The sequence below is a fragment of the Erpetoichthys calabaricus genome, chromosome 9 (genome assembly GCF_900747795.2).
Source record: "Erpetoichthys calabaricus chromosome 9, fErpCal1.3, whole genome shotgun sequence".
Lineage (NCBI taxonomy): Eukaryota > Metazoa > Chordata > Cladistia > Polypteriformes > Polypteridae > Erpetoichthys > Erpetoichthys calabaricus.
Window position 1 is genome coordinate 178,807,506 of NC_041402.2, and position 20,989 is coordinate 178,828,494.

The following is a 20,989-nucleotide window of genomic DNA, read 5'->3' on the forward strand; positions in this document are numbered from 1 at the left end:
AGGACTCCTAGTTGTATTGGAAGTCCGATGTATATATATATGGGGATGCGGATGTACAATGTACTAACTATTTTACATTACAGTGAGTAATTAACCATATTAAAAAATAGTAAAATGTAATAATTTGAAAGTAAATTATGTTTCATGTTGCGGTAGAGGTTATTCATTGCGAAATACGATTTTGTTCCATTTGGATTTGAAATTATCATGCAAAAACTTTTCATACTTACATTTTTACTGTCAAACTTCAGTAAAAACAATATTTGGAATTAACTTTTGATTTGTGAGTGCACTCATTGATGCACATGAGCCACCCGTGCGACTTAAGACAAGATCAAACCTGTTTGACTTGGCCGGGGCACGTCGCTGAGTGGTTGGCGACATCAGACTACACAACTAGTGTTCTGCCTCTGACTCGCTAATTTTATGTAAATGATGTCCACAACTTGGAAAAAAAAAATCACTTAATGTGATATGGATTTTAAGGAGGGCGGCACGGTGGCGCAGTGGGTAGCGCTGCTGCCTCGCAGTTGGGAGATCTGGGGACCTGGGTTCGATTCCCGGGTCCTCCCTGCGTGGAGTTTGCATGTTCTCCCCGTGTCTGCGTGGGTTTCCTCCGGGCGCTCCGGTTTCCTCCCATAGTCCAAAGACATGCAGGTTAGGTGCATTGGCGATTCTAAATTGGCCTTAGTGTGTGCTTGGTGTGTGGGTGTGTTTGTGTGTGTCCTGCGGTGGGTTGGCACCCTGCCCGGGATTGTTTCCTGCCTTGTGCCCTGTGTTGGCTGGGATTGGCTCCAGCAGACCCCCGTGACCCTGTGTTTGGATTCAGCGGGTTGGGAAAATGGATGGATGGATGGATGGATGGATGGATGGATGGATGGATGGATGGATTTTAAGGAAAAAATATTGTACTGGAATTTTCACAGCTCTTCACTGGTATGTGCTACGTAGGTTTAACTGGGAAAGATTAAATCGAAAGTGCAAGTGTACGATGGAAAATCAAAACAAAAAAATAAATAAATAAGAGGAGATACTGATTTCAATATTGGTCCCAGTTCTGGTTGCACATGTGCCAACACAGCTAAGGGTATAGAGGACACTGCAGGGCCAATTGGTCAGCCCTGCCACTGGAGATAGGCTGGCAGCTCCTGAAAGACTACAGGATGCAATAAATAATGACAAGGCAGACAAAGTGGAGGGTTGTTCTGATAATAAATTAAATTACTAAGGGGGCTTATCTTTCAGAACATCTGCTGAGGCTGTGCCCCACTGGCCCGTAAGGCACATACTCTCCTACCTCTGTTCGTCTAACACAATCCCACCCTGATTCTCTTTACATCAACTCCACTGGCACTCAGTCCTGTAACGTAAGCCTATTCCTAGAGCCATCTTGACACCTTCCTGACCTGTCCTACTCCGGAAGGTGCACAAGGCATTGTGGGAGGTCCCCGAATGTGCCAACTGAGACGGCTGGTCACTTGGCATCGTACTGACGGTTCAGAGTTCTTTCAATGGCGGCAGCTGGATTGCATATTTTTACGAGGGCAGAGAGCTGCTGGTTATTAGTTCACTGGCAGAGCTGCACTTCTTTTCTTTATTAATGTTGCAAATTCTCCTTGTGGGTAACAAGCTAATAAATTCGGATCCCTGCGGCTCCGCCTTGTGTTTCTAATGAAGCTGCTCAGCAAGGCTCTCCAACCTGTCCCGCGTGCGGATCTTTCACCTTTTCTTTCTTCTCTTGTAGCTGCACTGATAATTTTGTGGCATCAGCGAAGACAGGGTCCCCCAAAAGGAAAGTACACGCTGACCGTCAATCCCACCCCTCCCCATTCCCATTACAACCCCTATGCCTTGTCTGCATAATGCATTTACTGCTGCTCAAGTTTCTCTGTCAAAAAATTGTCTGGCTTTCCATGATGGACAGTAACCTGAGAGACCCTCTCTCTCCCTTTAACAGTGGGACAGCACAGCTGCCAATGGACCTGAAGCAGTTGTGGCGCTCCTGTGTTTGTCTCAGCAGGTAGATGATTGTCCACTTTGTCCTTCCACATCTAGACCTGGGACTGACATATGCCTCTTGGTGAGGGGGAGACTGGACTCCTCACTGGGTTCCACTGGCAGACTCTGGTTGTCCCAAACGATGACCTGCCATGAGACCCGAGATTCTTAACACTTTTCTTTGACTGTTTAATAAGTGGGCATTCTAATTGGAGTGAAAACGGTTTAGTTCTCGTTCAATGGGAGCAGCGGTCAGTGTGTTAAATGGTCACCACCTTGCATGTCTTGTACCCTGTCTGTCTATTCAGCGTGGTTCCCCTGCATCAATTACCTTTATGCGTCAAAAGTCTTATCAGAAGTATACCAAAAATTCAACACCCCAGAAGGGGTCTACAGACACAGCCACTGAGCTTCTAAATCAGAGAGCACCTCATATGTGGGCAGAGTGGTGGCTCTGAGGCTGGAGATTTGCATCGCATTTCAGAAAGGTTGCCAGTTCAAATCCCGCAAACCCCAGATGTGACTCCCTTGAGCAAGGCCCGTAACCTGCAATTAGGGATGACGTTAATCTGCAATCAGCCCTGTAGCCACTGTGTGGTGTTGAGGTGTCACCCGTTTGCATGGCTGCACTCCAATCTCAATCCAGGTGGTGTGGTGGGTGTTGAAACGTGCAGTAATCAGTGCATTCTCCCATCCTCCTCCTCCTCCTCATCCTCATATATCTGCCGTTGTCCATTTCTAGCATTGCTGGCCTCCACCTTGTACACTCACAGATCCCACGTTCAGTATTTTCCTTGGTTGTCCATACAGATCATGCTTTCCATTTACTGACGCCACAGTCTTTCCTGTATAGGCCCCAGATGTTCAGTCCAGGAACAGGGATGTCCATTGCAAAAGAAGGGCATTGAAGTACACTTCATACCATCACTAGATCATTTATGTTTCTCCAAGACCATATATGATCACCCAGATCAGGATCTTTTGGAATCTTTAGATGTTCTACAGTTATGTGACATATTGGCAAGAAACACCAAGGTCTTCTTCCTGCATACTTTAGTCATCCAGCCTAGAAACGTGAAAGTCACCAAAATGCCCAGATCAGTCCTTCTCCAGTCACTCAGGCTTATGACACAGAAATCCTCCCATACACTCATCAGACTCCACCTTGAAAAAATCCTAGAGGTCCATCCCATATTTGTCCCATAATTCTTCTCCAGGTCCTCAATGATTCAAGAAAGACACCAAAAGCCAGGTCCCACAACTTGGAGGTTCTCAGCGTTTTTTACTTTCAGTCCAATGTCTCCATTGAATTTCTAACACAGTAAGAAACAGGGAAGTCCACCCTTCCTTGAAGGACTTTTTAAGAGCACATGAACCACAAGCCTTCATTTTGAGGTTATCTATGTTCTACCATACCATGTCCCCTGAAGGGGACCAGTCCAGTGTCTCCATAGTATTTCTGAGAAAAGGTCTTTTTAAGTGCACCTGAGATTCAACACTTTATTTCAAGTTCTACCCTGCCAAGCCCCCCAAAAGATTATAATTCCAGTAACTTGAAAATTCTGCTCTGCCACACAGCCAGCAGGCTCCTTTTTAAAAGAGTTCACCTCGTTAACCACCAGGATTCTCGTCCAGGTCACATGTGGTTCATCCAATGCAGCTTCCAAAAGTCAAACTACCGGAGGTCCACTCTGATCTTCAAGAGATTTTGACATCTACCCCATAGTCCATGACTGCTTCCCTTCTGTCCAATTCTTTCCACACAGTCATGAGACATCTCATCTATAAAACTGAATGTTCACTCACAGACTGACCCGTATGTCCACGTCAGGGCCTCAAAAACTTGTCTTGGCCAGGATGCTTCTACTCTGCCCTGCCCTGACCCCAGACTCATAATTCAGGTCTCTTCAGATTCTTCTTCTTGTTCAGCATTCCAGTTCATATTTGCAGCAACTTTTGGTCAATCTTATAAAACTCACAGATTTCTGGTACAAGAATTCAATTCCACTCAGATAGACTCCTTCACGATACTTGTTAACAGTTTTATTGTGGTCCAAACTACACTCCCATCCCCTTCTCATTACAAGTCTTCACCAGTACTTCACTAACATAAGACTCAAAGTCCATGATGTTCACCAAATCAATCCTACTATTCCTATCACTATCATTTGGAAACTACCAGTTTAGAAATTCATGGATGTTCACACCTCATAGGGGAGTGGTCCAGTATCTTAGCCTGAAACTTGTAGGTTTGTTAAGGTGATGTTTTCAGGACTCTCAAGTCCACACTGCCCAGCCCTAGGTTTAACAGAGCAGAAGTTTCCACATTCCACGTGTACTCAGCTAACCCCAGACTGCCAGTTCCATCATTTTTAGGACCCGCTCAAACGTCGGCAAGTCTCAGATTCCCCTCTCCAGACAATGCATTTTTAACATTCCGGTCTTCTGCACAGAGTCCTTGGCCAGGAGGAGTGGATTGCCGACAATGGAAAGTCACTCTGGAGCTTGAACCTCCCAAAGGGCTCCACTGGGAACTTTTCCTTTTGCTTTTCATTGTGTATCTTGGCATATGGCCCATCAGCTGGCACAAGCAGCATGATTGTAGCTCAGTTTGTTGCCAGGCCCCTGGCGGTGCTCCACTCCCAGAATGCAGCAGTGTATGCTCAGCCCCGTGTGCCCCTCAGCGCGGTCCCTCCTGCTCTCTTCCTGGGGTGGGCTGCTCACTCAGAGATGTGCGCGAGAATCTTGGTTCCTTTTCATTAACAAAAACAAAAAAAGCTTTGTCCATTGCCTGGCACCTGTCCAGCTGTCTGTCAGCCCCTAGCAAGAGCTTGGCAGAGCGGAGCTTGGCAGCGTGCTAGGAAAATATTTTTGTTTCTCTTCTAATTCGCCTAAAGTGTAAAATGTCATTTTTGGCTTTTCCCGTTGCCCAGCTGACTGAATATCCAATTAAACCGACCCCCCCCCCCCCCACCCCTTATGGTGTGGCTGAGGTACCCCCTTATACGTCCAGTGCAGTAGCCAGTGTCCACTACCTGACCACCACTAATTGCATTTGGTATCCCATTCAGTGGCTCTGTCTGTGTCCATAATGTATGTCCAAACCCCTCTGTGCTGTCTTCTGTACTTGAAGCCCCCCTCAAAATTAGGGCGTAATTAGAACGCAGGAGGACTGCAGTGGTGATGACCTCATAGGAGGTGATTGCAGACAGGAAGTTTGAAAGAGAGACAGAGCAGAATAATCAGAGATGATGAGAGATGGGTTGGAGTAGACACACAGACAGACAGACAGGCTGGACAGCAAATGAGATGGACAAGGAATCCTGGGCATTATGGAGAGTCAACGTCGAACTGTCCACTGTAGACAAGTGAAAGGAATTGCAGTGAGGGTCCCGATGGTGAGCAAACTGAAACCCATAAGGACACCAGACCTGGCCTACCTGCCTGCCTGGCCGTCCTCTTTATCGTCACTTTTAAGGTTATTTTTTTTTCTTTCTTCTCCTAACAGGACTGACCTGCCGCCCGCCCACAAACCTGCTCCTCCTCCTCCAAAGAAGAAGACGACGACTGACATGAAAACGCTGACCTCAGATGACATCCAGGTAATGATGTACTATTGGACTGAATGGCCCTTCCTGCTTCTGTTGCACTGACTGTGTTGCCGGTCCCACTCACTATGAGCCGAGCCCCCCGACGTCTCGTGTTCCACAAGGGTTTGAGAACCTGTTCACTTCTGACAATGTCAACAAGCAGGTCCCCAAGAGAGAAGACCCTACGTCTTCATCTGTGAGATGGCTGTCCTCCCAGTTGGAGACCCTGAGATTTGTCCTCTCTATTCTCAGTCTAACACATGAATCCTAAGGAGACTTCATGACAGACGTCTTTTGCCTTCACAGTTAGACTTTCAATGTGCCAGCCTTCTCTTGACACTTATGGCCCTGGCACCCTTTACCTGTTCAGTTTGTGCCCATGAGATGAATGTCCTCTCCGTTAGGACAGTCAATCCAAGTGTGTCTTCATGAGATGAGGGTCTTTGTCCAGGGCCCCAGTGTTTCTCCACGAGACTAGACTCTATCTCCAATTCTAGTATCAAAATCTCAGCTTGTTTAGTTGAGATGAGGGCCCTCTCAGTTAAGCCGTTGGCCCCCAGTGTGTCCCCATTGGCGCAAGGAGAAGCCCCTATCTCTTCGCTCAGCACCTGGGTCGCAACGTGGTGTTTTTCCATGAAATGTACCTTACTCTCCTTTCTACCAGCACTTGATTCCCACTGTGTCTGCGAGAGATAAGTTCCCTCTCAGTTTAGCTCCTCACCCTCAGCATTTTGCAGTTTGCCCAGTTTCTATCGAGTCCGAGTCTAGCACTTGGGCTCCAGTGTGCGTCCATGAGATAACTCATTAGCTGTCATGAGATGAAGGTCCTTGCACTGAAGCCACTCAATCCCAATTTGTCTCCATGACACACTGAACCTTTTGCTTCCAATATGTCTTGTTGTGATGATCATCTTTCCCTCGCCTATCCCTGCTGGCTGTCAATATTACCGCATGGGAGTTGCCTCTTCCTATTAGTTCAGCACCCGAGACCCACTTTACCTTATTAAGATGATTTGCCTCTCTGTTAAGCCACAGTCTTCTAAATGTATCTCCATGAGAGTTGTCCCCATCTCCTTTTTAAGCACCTTGAGTCCACAGTGTGTGTCTGTGAGAGAAGTTCACTGGCCGCCATTGTGTCTCCGTGTGATTGACCTCTCTGTCTCCTAGTTCAGAACCTGAGTTCTTGTGTGCCACCAGGAGGTGAATGTCCTCTCATTTAAGTCAGAGTGCATCTTCATGGCACAAGTGCCTCATTCCTAGTATGTCTTCATGAGATGCGTGTCCTTCAAGCAGCCCAATAGTTGAGTCCCAGTGCCTTTTCAAAAAGTGGAATTGCTTTCTCCCAGTTAGGCCATCAACTCCCAATGTGTCTCCATCAGGTGAACTTCAAGTGTGTCTCCATAATACTTCTTGGTTTCTCCTTTTCCAACCCCTGGGTCTTATTGTGTCCGTGTGAGACAAACATCCACCCAGTTAGGTTAGGTTAGGTTGGTTAAGTTAGGTTAGGTTAAGGTTAGTTTAGGGTTAAGTTAGTTTAGGTTAGATAAGGTTAGGTTAAGGCTTAATAATTATTTTCCTGTTCCTGCGCAAATATTTTAATGATGTATGTTCTGAAGAAGTTAGGTTATCCTATATTGTACTGTCACTAGTCATAGGCTAGGTTAGGGTTAAGTTAGGTTAGGTTAGGTTAAGGCTTAATAATACAGGGTGAGTTAAAATGATGTTAACACTAATGGATTATTTTTATCTCGATCACACCTTTCCATGTCAATGGATAGGTCATGGTGGACCATTGCAATGGCCTCCACACTCCCCTGATTTGACACCCTGTGATTTCTGGTTATGGGTTATGGTGAAGGAGCGTGTGTATAGCAGGAAAGTTTGTGATATCAATGACCTGAAGGACAAAATACAGACTGTGGTATCATCTATTCCCCATGAGATGTGTGTCCAGCCTTGTGTGTCCAGGTTTTTTGTGTGTTGAACATGATGGTGAACAGGTTGAGACATTCCTGTAAATCATCTTGCACATATGAAGTATGTTTTGTGAATAAATTGTTTCGGCCATTCAAATGTTGACATAATTTTTGTCTCACCCTGTAATATTCCTGTTCCTGTACAAATATTTGAATGATGTATGTTCTGCTGGAGTTAGGTTATCCTATATTGTATTGTCACCAGTCATAGATTAGGTTAGGGTTAAGGTTAGGTTGATTAAAGCTTAATAATAATTTTCCTTTTAATGTGCAAATATTTTAATGATGTACGTTCCATCGGAGTTAGGTTATCCTGAATTGTATTGTCACTAGTCATAAGTCGGGTTAGGTTGAGTTACGTTAGTTTTAGGGTCAATGTTAGGTTACGGTTAAGTTAGGTTAGGTTGGGTTAAGGCTTAATAATAACATTCCTGTTCCTGTGAAAATATTTTAATGATGTATGTTCTGAAGGAGTTAGGTTATCCTGTATTGTACTGTCACCGGTCATAGGTTAGGTTAGGTTAAGTTAGGTTAGGGTTAAGTTAGGTGAGGGTTAAGGTTAGGTTAGGTAGGTTCAGGCTTAATAATACAAGGTAAGTCAAAATGATGTTAACACTAATGGATTATTTTTATCTCGACCACACCTTTCCAGCTTGATGGATATGTTGTGCTAGACCATTGCCATGGCCTTCACACTCCTAATTTGACACCCTGTGATTTCTGGTTATGGGGTATGGTGAAGGAGCGTGTGTATAGCAGGAAAGTTCATGATATCAATGACCTGAAGGACAGAATATGGACTGTGGTGTCATCTATTCCCCATGAGATGTGTGTCCAGGCTTTAAACGGTACTGTTGCCTATTGGTTTTTGTGTGTTGAACATGATGACGAACAGGTTGAGACATTCCTGTAAATCATCTTGCATATATGAAGTATATTTTGTGAATAAATTGTTTCCGCTGTTCAAATGTTAACATAATTTTGACTCACCCTGTAATATTCCTGTTCCTGTGCAAATATTTTAATGATGTACGTTCCGCCAGAGTTAGGTTATCCTGTATTGTACTGTTACCGGTCATAGGTTAGGTTAGTTAGGGTTGGGATTAAGTTTAGTGGAGATTGAACTCTGAAGTGAAGGTTAGCCTTTATTGTATCTCTTAAGAGAAATTTGTCTTGGTTATTCGAGAGAACACAGGCATCCCAGTTAAGCCACTCAGTCAAAGGGAATCTTCATGACATAGCGCCCTCTCCGTTGACCCGCTAGCCCCCAGTCTGTCTTCAAGGGATCCGTGTCTTATCCCATTTTAACAGAGGGTTTTCAAAAGATGAGCATGTTCCTCCCAGTTAAGCCACTGTCTTCCCAAAGATGCGTATCAAGGCACCTGATTCCTCTTTTGGCCATTGACTTTGCGCCCCCTTCTCAGTTAGGCCACCTCTCACTCTTGCCAGGGTGGACCGCTTTGTTCGTGTCCTTATTTAAATCTGAATGTGACTCCATCTCAGTGCAGCAGCTCATATAAAAACGTATCTTAATCCCCTCGCAGCAGCTTTTTAAAATGTTGAATATTAAATCTGAAAGCCAAACCAGTATGCTGGGAAAGCGGCCTTTTCAATGAGCTTCTTTATTAAACTACAGTAGCAGAACGTTAACATCTTGCCATTTGGTCAAAGAGCTGAGAAGGGCTTACTGTGATGTAAGTGAAGTGTTCAGAGGCTCTTGGATGAAGCGATGGCCCACACTCTGGGAGGACCAGTAGAATTGGGAACTGCCCTCTGAATTCCTACGTCTTAGTGGCTGCCCAAGGGTAACCAGCCTGTAGGTACCTAGTCATCTGATGTGAAAACCCGGCATGTGTAGAACTCCGGTCTATTTTAGAATGGTGAAGAGGAGTTACTGAAAGTAACACTGAGTCCAGAATGGATCTTCATACGGTGGCCAAAGGGCAAGTGACAAGAAATTTAAAGGTGTGATGTGCACAGTTCAACAAGGTGACGCGCAAAATTAAATGTGGTGTCGCGCAAAATTAGAGATGGTGCGCTCACAATCAGAGGGGTGACAACAAGTACAAGTGTACAGAAAGGGTAGGCACCTTTTCAAAACAAAAGGAAAACATTGACTGCTGGCAAGATTTGCCTGACAGACCACAGGGGAAGTTTCTGGTTAAGTGGTGTGCTGAGTGTCAGAAAGTTAATATATAGCATTCTTTTTCAATTAAATTGTTGGCGATCACAGTTCCCGATGTATGTTTATTATGGTGCACATTAACAGGCAGACATCCATTTTTTCCATGCAAGAGATATAAAAAAAAAAAGATCCCAAAGTAAACCAGGTTGCTCCCCGTTACTTATTTTCCCTGCAGTGCGGTAGTTTGTTCCAGTTTGTTACAATTCTACATGCCATTTTATTGTAATAAACATGACTAAAGGAATTATTTGTAAGCTAACATGGTGCTCCATGGTGATTAGGGATGAGAATTGATAAGATTTTCACGATTCCGATTCCATTTTCGATTCTGTTTAACAATTCGATTCTTTATCGATTCTCCTATCGATTCTTATTTTTAAAAAAGGAGAACACACAGGTCGATTAGCTTAGAACTTTGTTTTATATCTTATCTTTGAACAAGATAGAAATTTAGGAGTAGCATGACCTTACAAACCCAACAGTGAGATCTTAAGAGATCCACAGCCTATGGCTCCTCGATGGGGTGCCACGGGGTCCCCAGAAAAAAATGTGTAAATGTAAAATAATAATAAAATAAATATTCTTCTGTAGCAATAACAAAGTATAACATAAATTATTCTGTAGCAATTACACAAGAATGTCCAGTAACATTTACACTCTCCTTTTTAAAAGTATATATGAGCTGAGCACTCAAAAATAAAACTACATCAGCCAGCAACAAATACAATCAACTCAAGTCCAATGGAACTGTGCACTGTGCAATTCTGCAACCATCAACTATTTTGACAGCTACATCCATGTTGGCCGCATTATCAACAGTGGCTGCCACAACCTTGTCTTTGATACCATACTCCTCCAAGATCTCATCAGTCTCCTCTGCTACAGCTGTCCCTGTCTGTGCCTGGTACACTGGTTTGGTTTTGAGGACTTTTTCTTGAGCCTGGCCATTCCTGACATAATGTAGCGTTACTGTGAGGTAATGATCTTGACTAAAACTTGCCCATCCATCTGCAGTGACAGCTGCCTTCAACACGTTTCAGCTCAGAAATGGAAACGGATGAAACATCTGGTAAGAGGAGAACACGCAAATTTGACATTCCCTGACTTAGCCTACAATTAAACACGTTCACTTACCGAAAATCGGGGGCATCTACTGTGGCAAATGGGTGCAAGCCTTTTACCACAAACTTAGTCACTGCTCGGTGACATTCGTCTATCCTGGCCTGTGTCATTTTACTTTTCCCCGCCTCTGTCAAAGGAGAAGCTACCGGTAGACTGCAGCGAGAACTGCCAGCATCTGAGACAGCCAGGCTCTGTCTGTCTCTCTCGTCATGGTCATCTAAATGCAATGCACAATAATAGCAGGTTTTGCAATAAGGCAAATCACGCTAACATAATATGCAATGTTAGTTGATTAGTTACCTGCCGTATTAACTGGAGAGGACGTGCAAACGTTACCGCTGCTGCTGGGTTGAGATTCATTAGTCCGGAGCGGATCAAAAACACAACATTCATTTAAGGTTATCGCGTGTTTTGTGTGCAAATGCTTTTGCATATTCGTAGTGTTTCCTCCCTTTGATGAAATATCTACTTTGCAAGTATTGCAAGTTGCCCTGTTGTCATCCTTTCTCGTAAAGTATAACCAAACTTTTGAGCATTTGTGCCGCTTACGCGCCATGTTTCCTGCTGGGTAAATGACGCTACGCAACGCGGTGACGTCATTCGAGGCGACTGGAATCGATAGGGGAATCGTTTGCAAAAATGGCAAACAATTCCAAGGAATTGAAACAGTGGGAACCGGTTCTCAACAAGAACCGGTTTTCGATTCCCATCCCTAATGGTGATTTTATGTTCGATTGGGTCCTGTATCATTGGAGAGGGATAGCAGCAAAAGAGACAAGAATCAACCCTCACGTTCATTGATTTATGTGTGCGCCCATATGTTTGACAGTTCACGTATTACTGTTTGAGACAATAAGGCGCTTTTACTTGTCGTCATCCCTCGGATTGTGAACGCGTCATCTCTAATTTTGCGTCGGCACCTTGTTTAATTGTGCGCGCCACAATCAATTGTGCGTGTCACCTCTTTTAATTGTTTGGCACCACATTTAATTCTGCTCGTCATTTCGTTTGAATGTGCGTGTCACCTTAAGTGTGCACGTCTCCTTGTTTAATTGTGCGCGCCACTTTCAATTATGCGCGTCACCTTTTATAATTGTGCAGCACCACATTTAATTCTGCGCATCACTTTGTTCAAATGTTCGCGCCACCTTAAGTGTGCGCGTCTCCTTGTTTAATTATGCGTGTCACCTCTTTTAATTGTTACTTCACCACATTAAATTTTGCGTATTACCCCATTTGAATGTGTGGGTCACCTTGTTTAATTGTGCATGCCACATTCAATTATGCGCATCACCTTTTTGAATTGTGTGGCATCACATTTAATTCTGCGCGTCACTTTGTTCGAATGTGCGCATCACCTTAAAAGTGTGCACGTCTCCTTATTTAATTGTGCGCGGCACACCTTTAAATATTTTTGACACTTGCCCTTCAGGGCCACTGTACCTTCAGACCTCAGCATAATTATGTTTCATTTGGAAGGAGGATTCCACTCAAAGCTATCTGAGTTCTGGTCTTTTAATGAACATTCCTGCTGCTGATTGTAATCTAATTGCTGTTTGGTTTTCAGATATGGACCTTGCACATTCCAGAACAGAAATATACACATGAAGCAGTGCCACATTGACTCTACCACAAGTGTGCTCACCAACCAGCTCACCCCTTTTTATGCTTTCCTTTGGGTCACTTTGGTGACATCATCTTGATGTGGTTATTATGGGTTGATTATCTGCTCACCTGTTCTGGCTTGTCTGTGTATGGAGCTTGGGGAGGGCGGGGCGTAGTCGGCATGATCCCCTGATCTAAATGATCACCAACCATCAGGTTTTGGTGTCTCCATAGGTTGTGCATCTAGACAAACCAGAAGAGGAAATGCAGAAGCTTCCTCTTCAGCCACCTTATTATGACATGGCGCCTTCCGACTCCACTCCCTACCCAGACAAGTTGGTGAGTACTTCTGAAAAGTTAACAAGCTCCTTGCGAATCCAGCCTGTGGCAGTTGCTAAAGACATAATGACTAGGGCTTCATCGGCCCAGTGATTGGGGATCCAGCAGGCCATCATGTCCAGTGCTTACTCATCCAAGTCTGCGGAGACCAGAGAGCCTCAATGACCAGTCCATGCTAAGGCTAGGTTTACGTGATTCATCATGCCATAAAAACTGACCACTGTGTCATAATGTCACACCACATCATGGGCAGCGGTTGCCATGAGGTCATTGAAACTCACAATCTTTACACATTCACCAGTCCATAATGTCCAGAGAGTATAGGTAACAGCTCCTATGTCAAATAAAAGCTACCAAATTATTGTTTCTAGAAGTTCCATGTGCCATTCCATCACACCCTAGTCATCTCACACACCTCCATTCCAGCTCCAACTGTACTGAACTATCATTAATGACCCAGAAATGAAAAGTCCACTAGTTCTTACTGACCATTACTTCTAAAATTGTGAGACCTATCACACCATAATGACTAGACTTTACCCATCCGGATCTGTCAGGTTCAAAAAAGATCTATCAAGACCTAAGGAGCTGTCAGTACTCATGTGCAGTCCATTAAAACCCCTTATAAGGACACTCACGGCATATCTGTAGGATCTCGAAACCCCAATGACCTGCCTTAAATAAAGCAGCTCTGACAGTTAGGCCCATGTCTTCTAGAACTGTGAGTTCCAACAAACTATGACAACCCAATGTCACACATCTACATCTACCAAATTCATTTAAACACACTGACCACACCATAATGATCTTATTCTATGTACCTCAATTTGGTATTTCCAGTAAAGCATACTGGCCATTGCTTCTAAGACTGAGAGCTTCATCAAACCTTAATGACCTGCCTCTAATTACCCAGATTTGTTACGTTCAATAAAACGTACTGACCATTGTTTCTAAAACTGTGAGCGTCATCAAACCTAAATGATCTGCCCTTAATTATCCAGATATCTAAGGTCCACTAAACTTATTGATCATTTCTCCTCAAACTGTAAGATTTATCAAGCCTTAATGACCTGCTCCTAATTACCAAGACACTTTATGTCCACAAAAACATACTGACCATTGGCTCTAAAACTGTGAGATCCATCAAACATTAATGACCTGCCCCTGGCGTGTAAGCGGTCATTGAACACCACTGACCAATTCATTGTAAATTGTGAGATCAAACCATAACACCTTGTCTGGACTCATCCAGATCTGTCAGGACTGAGAAACCTTAAGGACCATTGCTTGAAATCTGTGGAATCCATCAATCCATAATGACCTGTCAGAGCCCATCAGAGTCTGCTAAAACCATCTCATATCTGTAGGATCTATTAACCAGACTGATCTATCCTTATCCAAACAGTTTTTGAAGGTTTAATAGAACGTATTGACCATTTCTATCAAATCTGTGAGATTCCTCAAACTGCAATGACCTGTCATGGTCGACTAAAACTTATTGACCGTTACTTGCAGAATTGTGAGCTTCATCAAACCATAATGAACTCTCTGTACATAATCCAATTTCGAAGGTCCACTAAAGCTTACTGACCTTTGTTTCTAAAACTTTGACATTTATCAAACCATAATGACATGTTAGTACCATATATGTGGATAGATCAGATTAGATTAGATAAAACTTAATTAATCCTAAAGGGGAATTTCAAATATGTACAGCAACAGAAACATTAAAAACAAGAATGCAGACTCATGAGACAGATAATACAGCCAATCAACCAACCAATCAATCAATCGATCAATCAATCAATCAATAAACATAAACCTGAGTTCATCTGGTGGAAACACTGAACTGAAGAATGAGCCTGTGGCTAAAAGTGCTTAAGAGAAAGGGCGCCTCCTAGAGGGGATGGAGGTGATTTTTCATAATGGCGTCCAATTTTCCCATCATCCTCTTTTCCATGTCAGCTGCCAGTGTGTCCAGGGCTCACTCTGTGATGGCGCAGGCTTTCCTGGTAAGTTTGTTCAGACATTGTGCTCAGGTTTGCATCCCCTGGAGACTTCAGCGTAGATCACCACACTGGCTACTACGGACTGGTAGAACATTTCTACACATCAAAAGACCTGAGTCTCCTTATCATGTCGACGTTCATGTTTAGTGCCACTGCGTTGTCAGACCCAGGGCCGTCTGAACAGAATCATAGGCCCCCAGCCCCCTGAGACCTGTGTTTGGATAGCAAAACAGAAACATACATAGGCATCAGAAACATCGTGGACACCTTTGCTCCTGGGACCCCCAGAAGTGCTCATATGTTAAGACAGCCCAGTTGTCATTCATGTGAACCCTCAGGTGCTTCTATGTCTGCACCACTTCCACATAACCCCCCCCCCCACACACACACACACACACACCAAATGGCGACTGGTCTCATTGGCTTCATGGCACGTCAGACGTCCACCACCAGAGTTGCAGCTTGCTGTTCCTGCACCACAACCCAAATATGTCTAAAAGATCTAAACCTCTCATCATGGCCTGACTATCTGTAGGAGCTTTAAAGTCATCATTAACTGAACTTAATCAAACAGGTTTGAAGGTCCACTAAAACTTACTGGACACTTCTTCTGTAGCTGAAAGGTTCATCAGACCATAATGTCTACCATGACCAAGATTTTTAAGCTTACTGACCACTGCTTTATAAAACTGAAACCTCCAAAACCATAAGGACTTGTCCACACTTCACCAACATCTGACCGTCACTTCCAAGACGGTGAGGCCTTTCAAGCTATAAGGACCTGTGTGTTCTTACTCAGGTTTATAAGGCCCACTAAAGTTTTTTGCTTCTAAAAATTTTAAGTTCAAACCTTGTTAACATGTCTTTAAATATGAAGGTGGTTAAAGGTCTTCTAAAACAGGGGTCCCCCAACTCCTGTCCTGGAGGGCCACACATTGCTGCAGGTTTTCATTCTAACTCTTTTCTTAATTAGTGACCTGTCTTGGCTGCTAATTCACTTCTTTTGAATCCCTTGTAATTGACCTGCTCTTGAAGACTCAGACCCCTTAACTGTTTTTTTTTTCCATAATTAGCAGCCAAGCAATAATGAGATACAAAATGAGCCAAAACAACTGGTGTCCATCATACGGGGAATGCTCAAAAAGTTTCCCACAATGAAACGGTGAAGGCGGGAGGAGTAGTGATTGGTCGAGTCTGAGAGTGTCATGTGACTCGTTCTGACTGGCAAGCCGGCTGCCCATGCAGTTTAGTATAAGAGTTGTCACCCCGCGGTGAAGATGGCTGCGAAACTTAGAAATGGGACCAAAGGGGAACAGCATTCTGTCACACGCTTTTTGTGGGCAGAAGGTGTGCCGGGAGCACAAATTCATCTCCGCATGTGTGCTCAGTATGAGGATAAAGTTCTCTCTCGTTGAGTCATCTATGAGTGGACTGAAATGTTCAAACATGGCCGTACTAGTGTGATGGATGCAGAGCGCTCTGAACATCCAGTTACAGCCATGGCTACGAGGAATGAAGAAAGGAAGTAGTGGTGCATCAGAGGCTACACGCTCAACCAAAAATATTTTTTTTGCTGATGGCCTTAAAAAGTTGATACGACACCAGGAAACTTGAATCACAAAGGAAGGTGACACCAAGACAAACATCCCAAAATTTTTGCCTTTTACACAGCACTGTACACAATGCCCCAACAGCCACAATAGCCAAGTCCTTTACTTCTCTATCGCCTTCTTTTCTTCAGCTGCCTCCACTCCTCTCTTCGCAAGCTTAGTCCTCCTCCTCCCAACCCGGGCTCTCGAAATGGAGTGAGGCGGACCCTTTTATAATGCACCTGGGGTGCTCTTTGACGACCTTTCTGTAGCACTTCCTGGTGTGGTGGAAGTGCTGTAGTCCAGGGTTCTGAGATTGTCCAGGCGCCCCCTGGCAGCAGCCATGGGCCCCCACAGGGTTGAACTTCTAAGTTCTGCTCCCGTGGCCCTAATGCCAACCAGGGCGGCTGCCCTCTCATGTCCCGGGGGAAGATATTGTTTCTCTCCTGGTCTTTCCACTCTCCAGGCATCCCAGCTGGGCAAGAGTCCTAAACGTCTGCCACACTATGTAGAAAAGTGATGTAATTTGTTTTTGAAATTCTTAATAAATAGATTTAAAAAAAAAGTGTGGAAACTTTGTTGAACGTCCCTCGTACAATATCTGAAAATAAAGAAAATTGAAGGTCTCAGGAATGTTGGTCTCCTCAGGTCCCCTAAACATTTGACCGGCGTTCTTAGAAAAGAGAAAATCAACAGTGTCAGAAATGTTTGCTATTAAACAATAAGAGCAGCAACAAGCCACGGAATTAAAGAATGGGTTTAATTAACGACAGGACTCTGTGCCTGATTAAGCATCTGGTTGGAGTGAAATGGGTTAGAGTTTGAGGCCCTGACTTATCTGGTCTTCTGTTGGCTCACTCACTTCACATGAAGCAATTCAGGGGAACACATCTTAAAAAACAAGACCATTAAAATGAATGTAAAAGGAGTTAATTAGCAGCAAAAACAGGTCACTAACTAAGACAAGGGTGAGAATGAAAACCTGCAGCCACTGGGGGGCCTCCAGGACTGGAGTTGGGGACCCCTGAATATGGCTGAGAGCTTGTTAGATCATAATAGCCTGTCCTCCCACCCCTCTATTTGTAATGGATGGGCCACTAAGGGTGCCAGTCAATAGCTGGACTCCACTCCAAATCAAGTAAGTCTGTGACTTAATCAAATCACAGCAACCGCTTCCGTGGATTCAAATCTCCTAGATATTGCATTCCCTCAACCATCCAGACACTGTATAACAAGAGACAGAAAGCAGAGAAAGAGTTGGGGACCCACCTCGTATATTGTTAACAACTGCTCAGTCAAGAAAATAACTCCAGAGTAGTGTCGGGGCCAATGTCCAAATAGGGACGGGGTAAGAAGGGAAGGTGCTTGGCATTAATAGTTGTAGGGTAGGAAGAGGCGGGTCCATGAGGGTTCAAACCGGAAGTGAGGTCAGAAGGAGGCGTGGTCAGGAAAGGAATACAGGAACTGGTGAAGTATTAAGCGGGCTTCTGTTCAGGTGATCTGTAGAAGAGGGAGAAGAAAGGTTAGTGCACTTCATCAATCCCTGCCCTTGGTTAAGCCCTTAGCCTGCCTCCCAAGCGCCTGTGTGTGACAATACTAAATGCCAGTGTGAAGCCAAGGGGTCCAATAATTCACGTTCATGAGGGTTTGTAAGATCAGCAGGAATCCAGTTATATGCTTTATAACTCTAATTGATCTCCAGATCCTGTTCAGCTGAGTTCTGACAATCCACTGACAATGGACGTTCGTTGTTCCTCCATCCATCCATCCACCCTTCCATCCAAACCCATTATACAAAATAAATGAGAGTGTGAAGCCAAGGGGTCCAGTTCACTCTCATAAGGGTTTGTAAGATCCACAAAGCATTAATAAGCAGAGCTATAATAAGATAGATAGATAGATAGATAGATAGATAGATAGATAGATAGATAGATAGATAGATAGATAGATAGATAGATAGATAGATAGATAGATAGATAGATAGATAGATAGATAGATAGATACTTTATTAATCCCAATGGGAAATTCACATAATATATAATATATAATAATCAGAAATCCAAATACTGTATATGTTTTCTAATTCTAAACAATCACCAGGTCCTGTTTAGCTGAGTTGGATGGATGTTCCTTGTTCCTCCATCTATCCATCCCCATGAAAAAAAATAAATGAGAGTGTGAAGCTAAGGGATCCAGTTCACAGTCATGATGGTTGGTAAGATTCACCAAGCATTAATAAGAGGAGCCATAATAATCAGAAATCCAAATATAAGTTTTGTAACTCTAATTGATCTCCAGGTCCCATTTAGTTGAGTTATGATAGTCCATTGACAATGAATGTTTATTGTTTCTCCATCCATCCATCCATCCATCCATCCATCCATCCATCCATCCATCCATCCATCCATCCATCCATCCAAACCCATTACACAAAATAAATGAGAGTGTGAAGCCAAGGGTTCCATTTCACACTCATAAGGGTTAGGGTTAAGATCCACCAAGCATTAATAAGCAGAGCCATAATAATCAGAAATCCAAATATATGTTTTCTAATTCTAAACGATCTCCAGGTCCTGTTTAGCTGAGTTATGATAGTACACTGACATGGGATGTTCCTTGTTTCTCCATCCAATCAAGTCCATGAAACAAAATAAATGAAAGTGTGAAGCTAAGGTGTCCAGTTCACAGTCATGAGGGTTGGTAAGATCCACAAAGCATTAATAAGCAGAGCCACATCAGTCAGAAATCCAAATTTATGTTTTCTAATTCTAAACGATCTCCAGGTCCTGTTTAGCTAAGTCAGATGGATATTCCTTGTTCCTCCATCCATCCAAACCCATGAAACAAAATAAATGAGAATGTGAAACCAAGGGTATCATTTCACACTCACGAGGGTTGGTAAGATCCACCAAGCATTAATAAGCAGAGCCATAATAATCAGAAATCCAAATACATGTTTTCTAACTCTAATTGATCTCCAGGTCCCATTTAGTTGAGTTATGACAGTCCACACTGACAATGGGTGTTCATTGTTTCTCTATCCAAGTCCATGAAACAAAATAAGTGAGAGCCTATTTGGTCAAATCTGTGAGATCCACTGAAGAGTAATGTCTAGAGCATACGTAACCACTGCTGTAAGATCATCTAGACCATAATAACCAGTCCTCTTTCAATTAGATCTGTAAAAATCAGAAACCATAATGACCAAGTTTTTCTGCCAAACGTGTGGGATCAACCAATCTATAATTTTATGTGCTTAATTACAAGGTCTGCAAAAGACAGAAAACCATCAAGGCCAGTCCTTAGACTAGTCGGCCTGTGAGAAGCAGAGGAGCATAATGGCCGGGCCTTAGCCAACCAAGGTCTGTGGGAAGCAGCAAAGTATGCTAATGACATTAGTGAATGCAGCTCGTCGGCGGGCACATGGTGGCACAGCAGAGACCCAGGCCACTTCCTGACAATGCCACATATTTACTTGATGAGTCAGTGAAACAGAATTTGCCAATGTGTGGAAATGTGGATTGCAGCTGCCTCCCCTTTGAACTGCAGAGTGCATTGGAAGCCACATTGGTGCGGGAGCTGTGTCCATTTGTCAGATCCATGATGGAGAGCGGAAACACAATAAAGAAGAAACGGGCCTCGCGAAACCAAGCGGTGCTCCACTGTTGGTCGTGTTGGTACTCTCTCAGAAATCATCCACATGCTGAGACCCCCCCCCCTCCCCTTGTACTTCTGACTTCCATTGGGCGTCTGGAGGGCTTCTGCTACTTTTACTGTCCTGCTTCCCTTTACTTCTACAGATGTGTAATAATATTCTGCATCATTCTCCTCAAGCTGGGGAATTTTCTTCCATTTTTGAAGTCTTCCTTATGCCATCCTTTCCTGTTTCCTGACTCACTGGAACAGCAGCAAGTTTGTGCTTAGGAAATGCACTTTGGAGCCGTCCATCACGAGCAAATGGAGTCTGGACATTGGTCAGGTACTCCGTGATCTGGTCAAGCAAAACTAGGCCAAGCTGAGGAGCACATCATCTCTACAGTTGTGGCCACAAGTTTTGAGAATGACCCAAGTGTTGGTTTTCACAAAGTTTGCTGCTTCAGTGTTTTTAGATCTTTTTGTCAGATGTTTCTATGGTGTACTGAAGTAGAATTACAAGCAATTCATAAGTTTCCAAGGCTTTTATTGTCAATGACATGAAGTTTATACAAAGAGTCCATATTTGCGGTGTTGGCCCTTCTTTCTTTTTCAAGACCTCTGCAATTCACCCTGGTAGGCTGGTAATCAACGTCTGGGCCCAATCCTGACTGATGGTCTGGGAAGTTCAAGCCATTTCTAAACAACATCTTCCACATTTGCTCGTATAATGAAGATGATGATGATGATGATTGTGGCCGAAGTTTTGATTTATCCAAGATGTAAAAATGATGAGATCAGAACCACCAAGTCCTCTGAAAATGTTATTGCAGGTTATCTTCTCGATTGTCCTCTGCTTCTCTCAGCAGCTAAACCTGAAGTTTTGCATGCCAAGGATTCATAAAGTTTACAGAAGACATTTCTAATGGGTTTGGGGGCTCAA

The 20,989-nt window shown here is 43.7% G+C and overlaps 1 protein-coding gene across 8 annotated transcripts in view; it reads left to right on the forward strand.

The window, feature by feature from the left end:
• nectin1b (nectin cell adhesion molecule 1b) overlaps positions 1–20,989 on the forward strand; it is a 268,322-nt gene that overhangs the window by 178,956 nt on the left and 68,377 nt on the right. For 7 of the 8 annotated variants that reach the window (XR_007935820.1, XR_007935822.1, XR_007935821.1 and 4 more), the window contains exons 7-9: positions 1,745–1,790; positions 5,505–5,600; positions 12,711–12,815. Coding sequence is in view for 4 of the 8 variants with exons in the window: in XM_051931781.1 (XP_051787741.1) it covers positions 1,745–1,790; positions 5,505–5,600; positions 12,711–12,815 (247 nt within the window). In the remaining 4 variants the exon portion in view is untranslated. The remainder of the gene's footprint in view (positions 1–1,744; positions 1,791–5,504; positions 5,601–12,710; positions 12,816–20,989) is intronic. The other variant, XR_007935823.1, reaches the window with a different exon arrangement.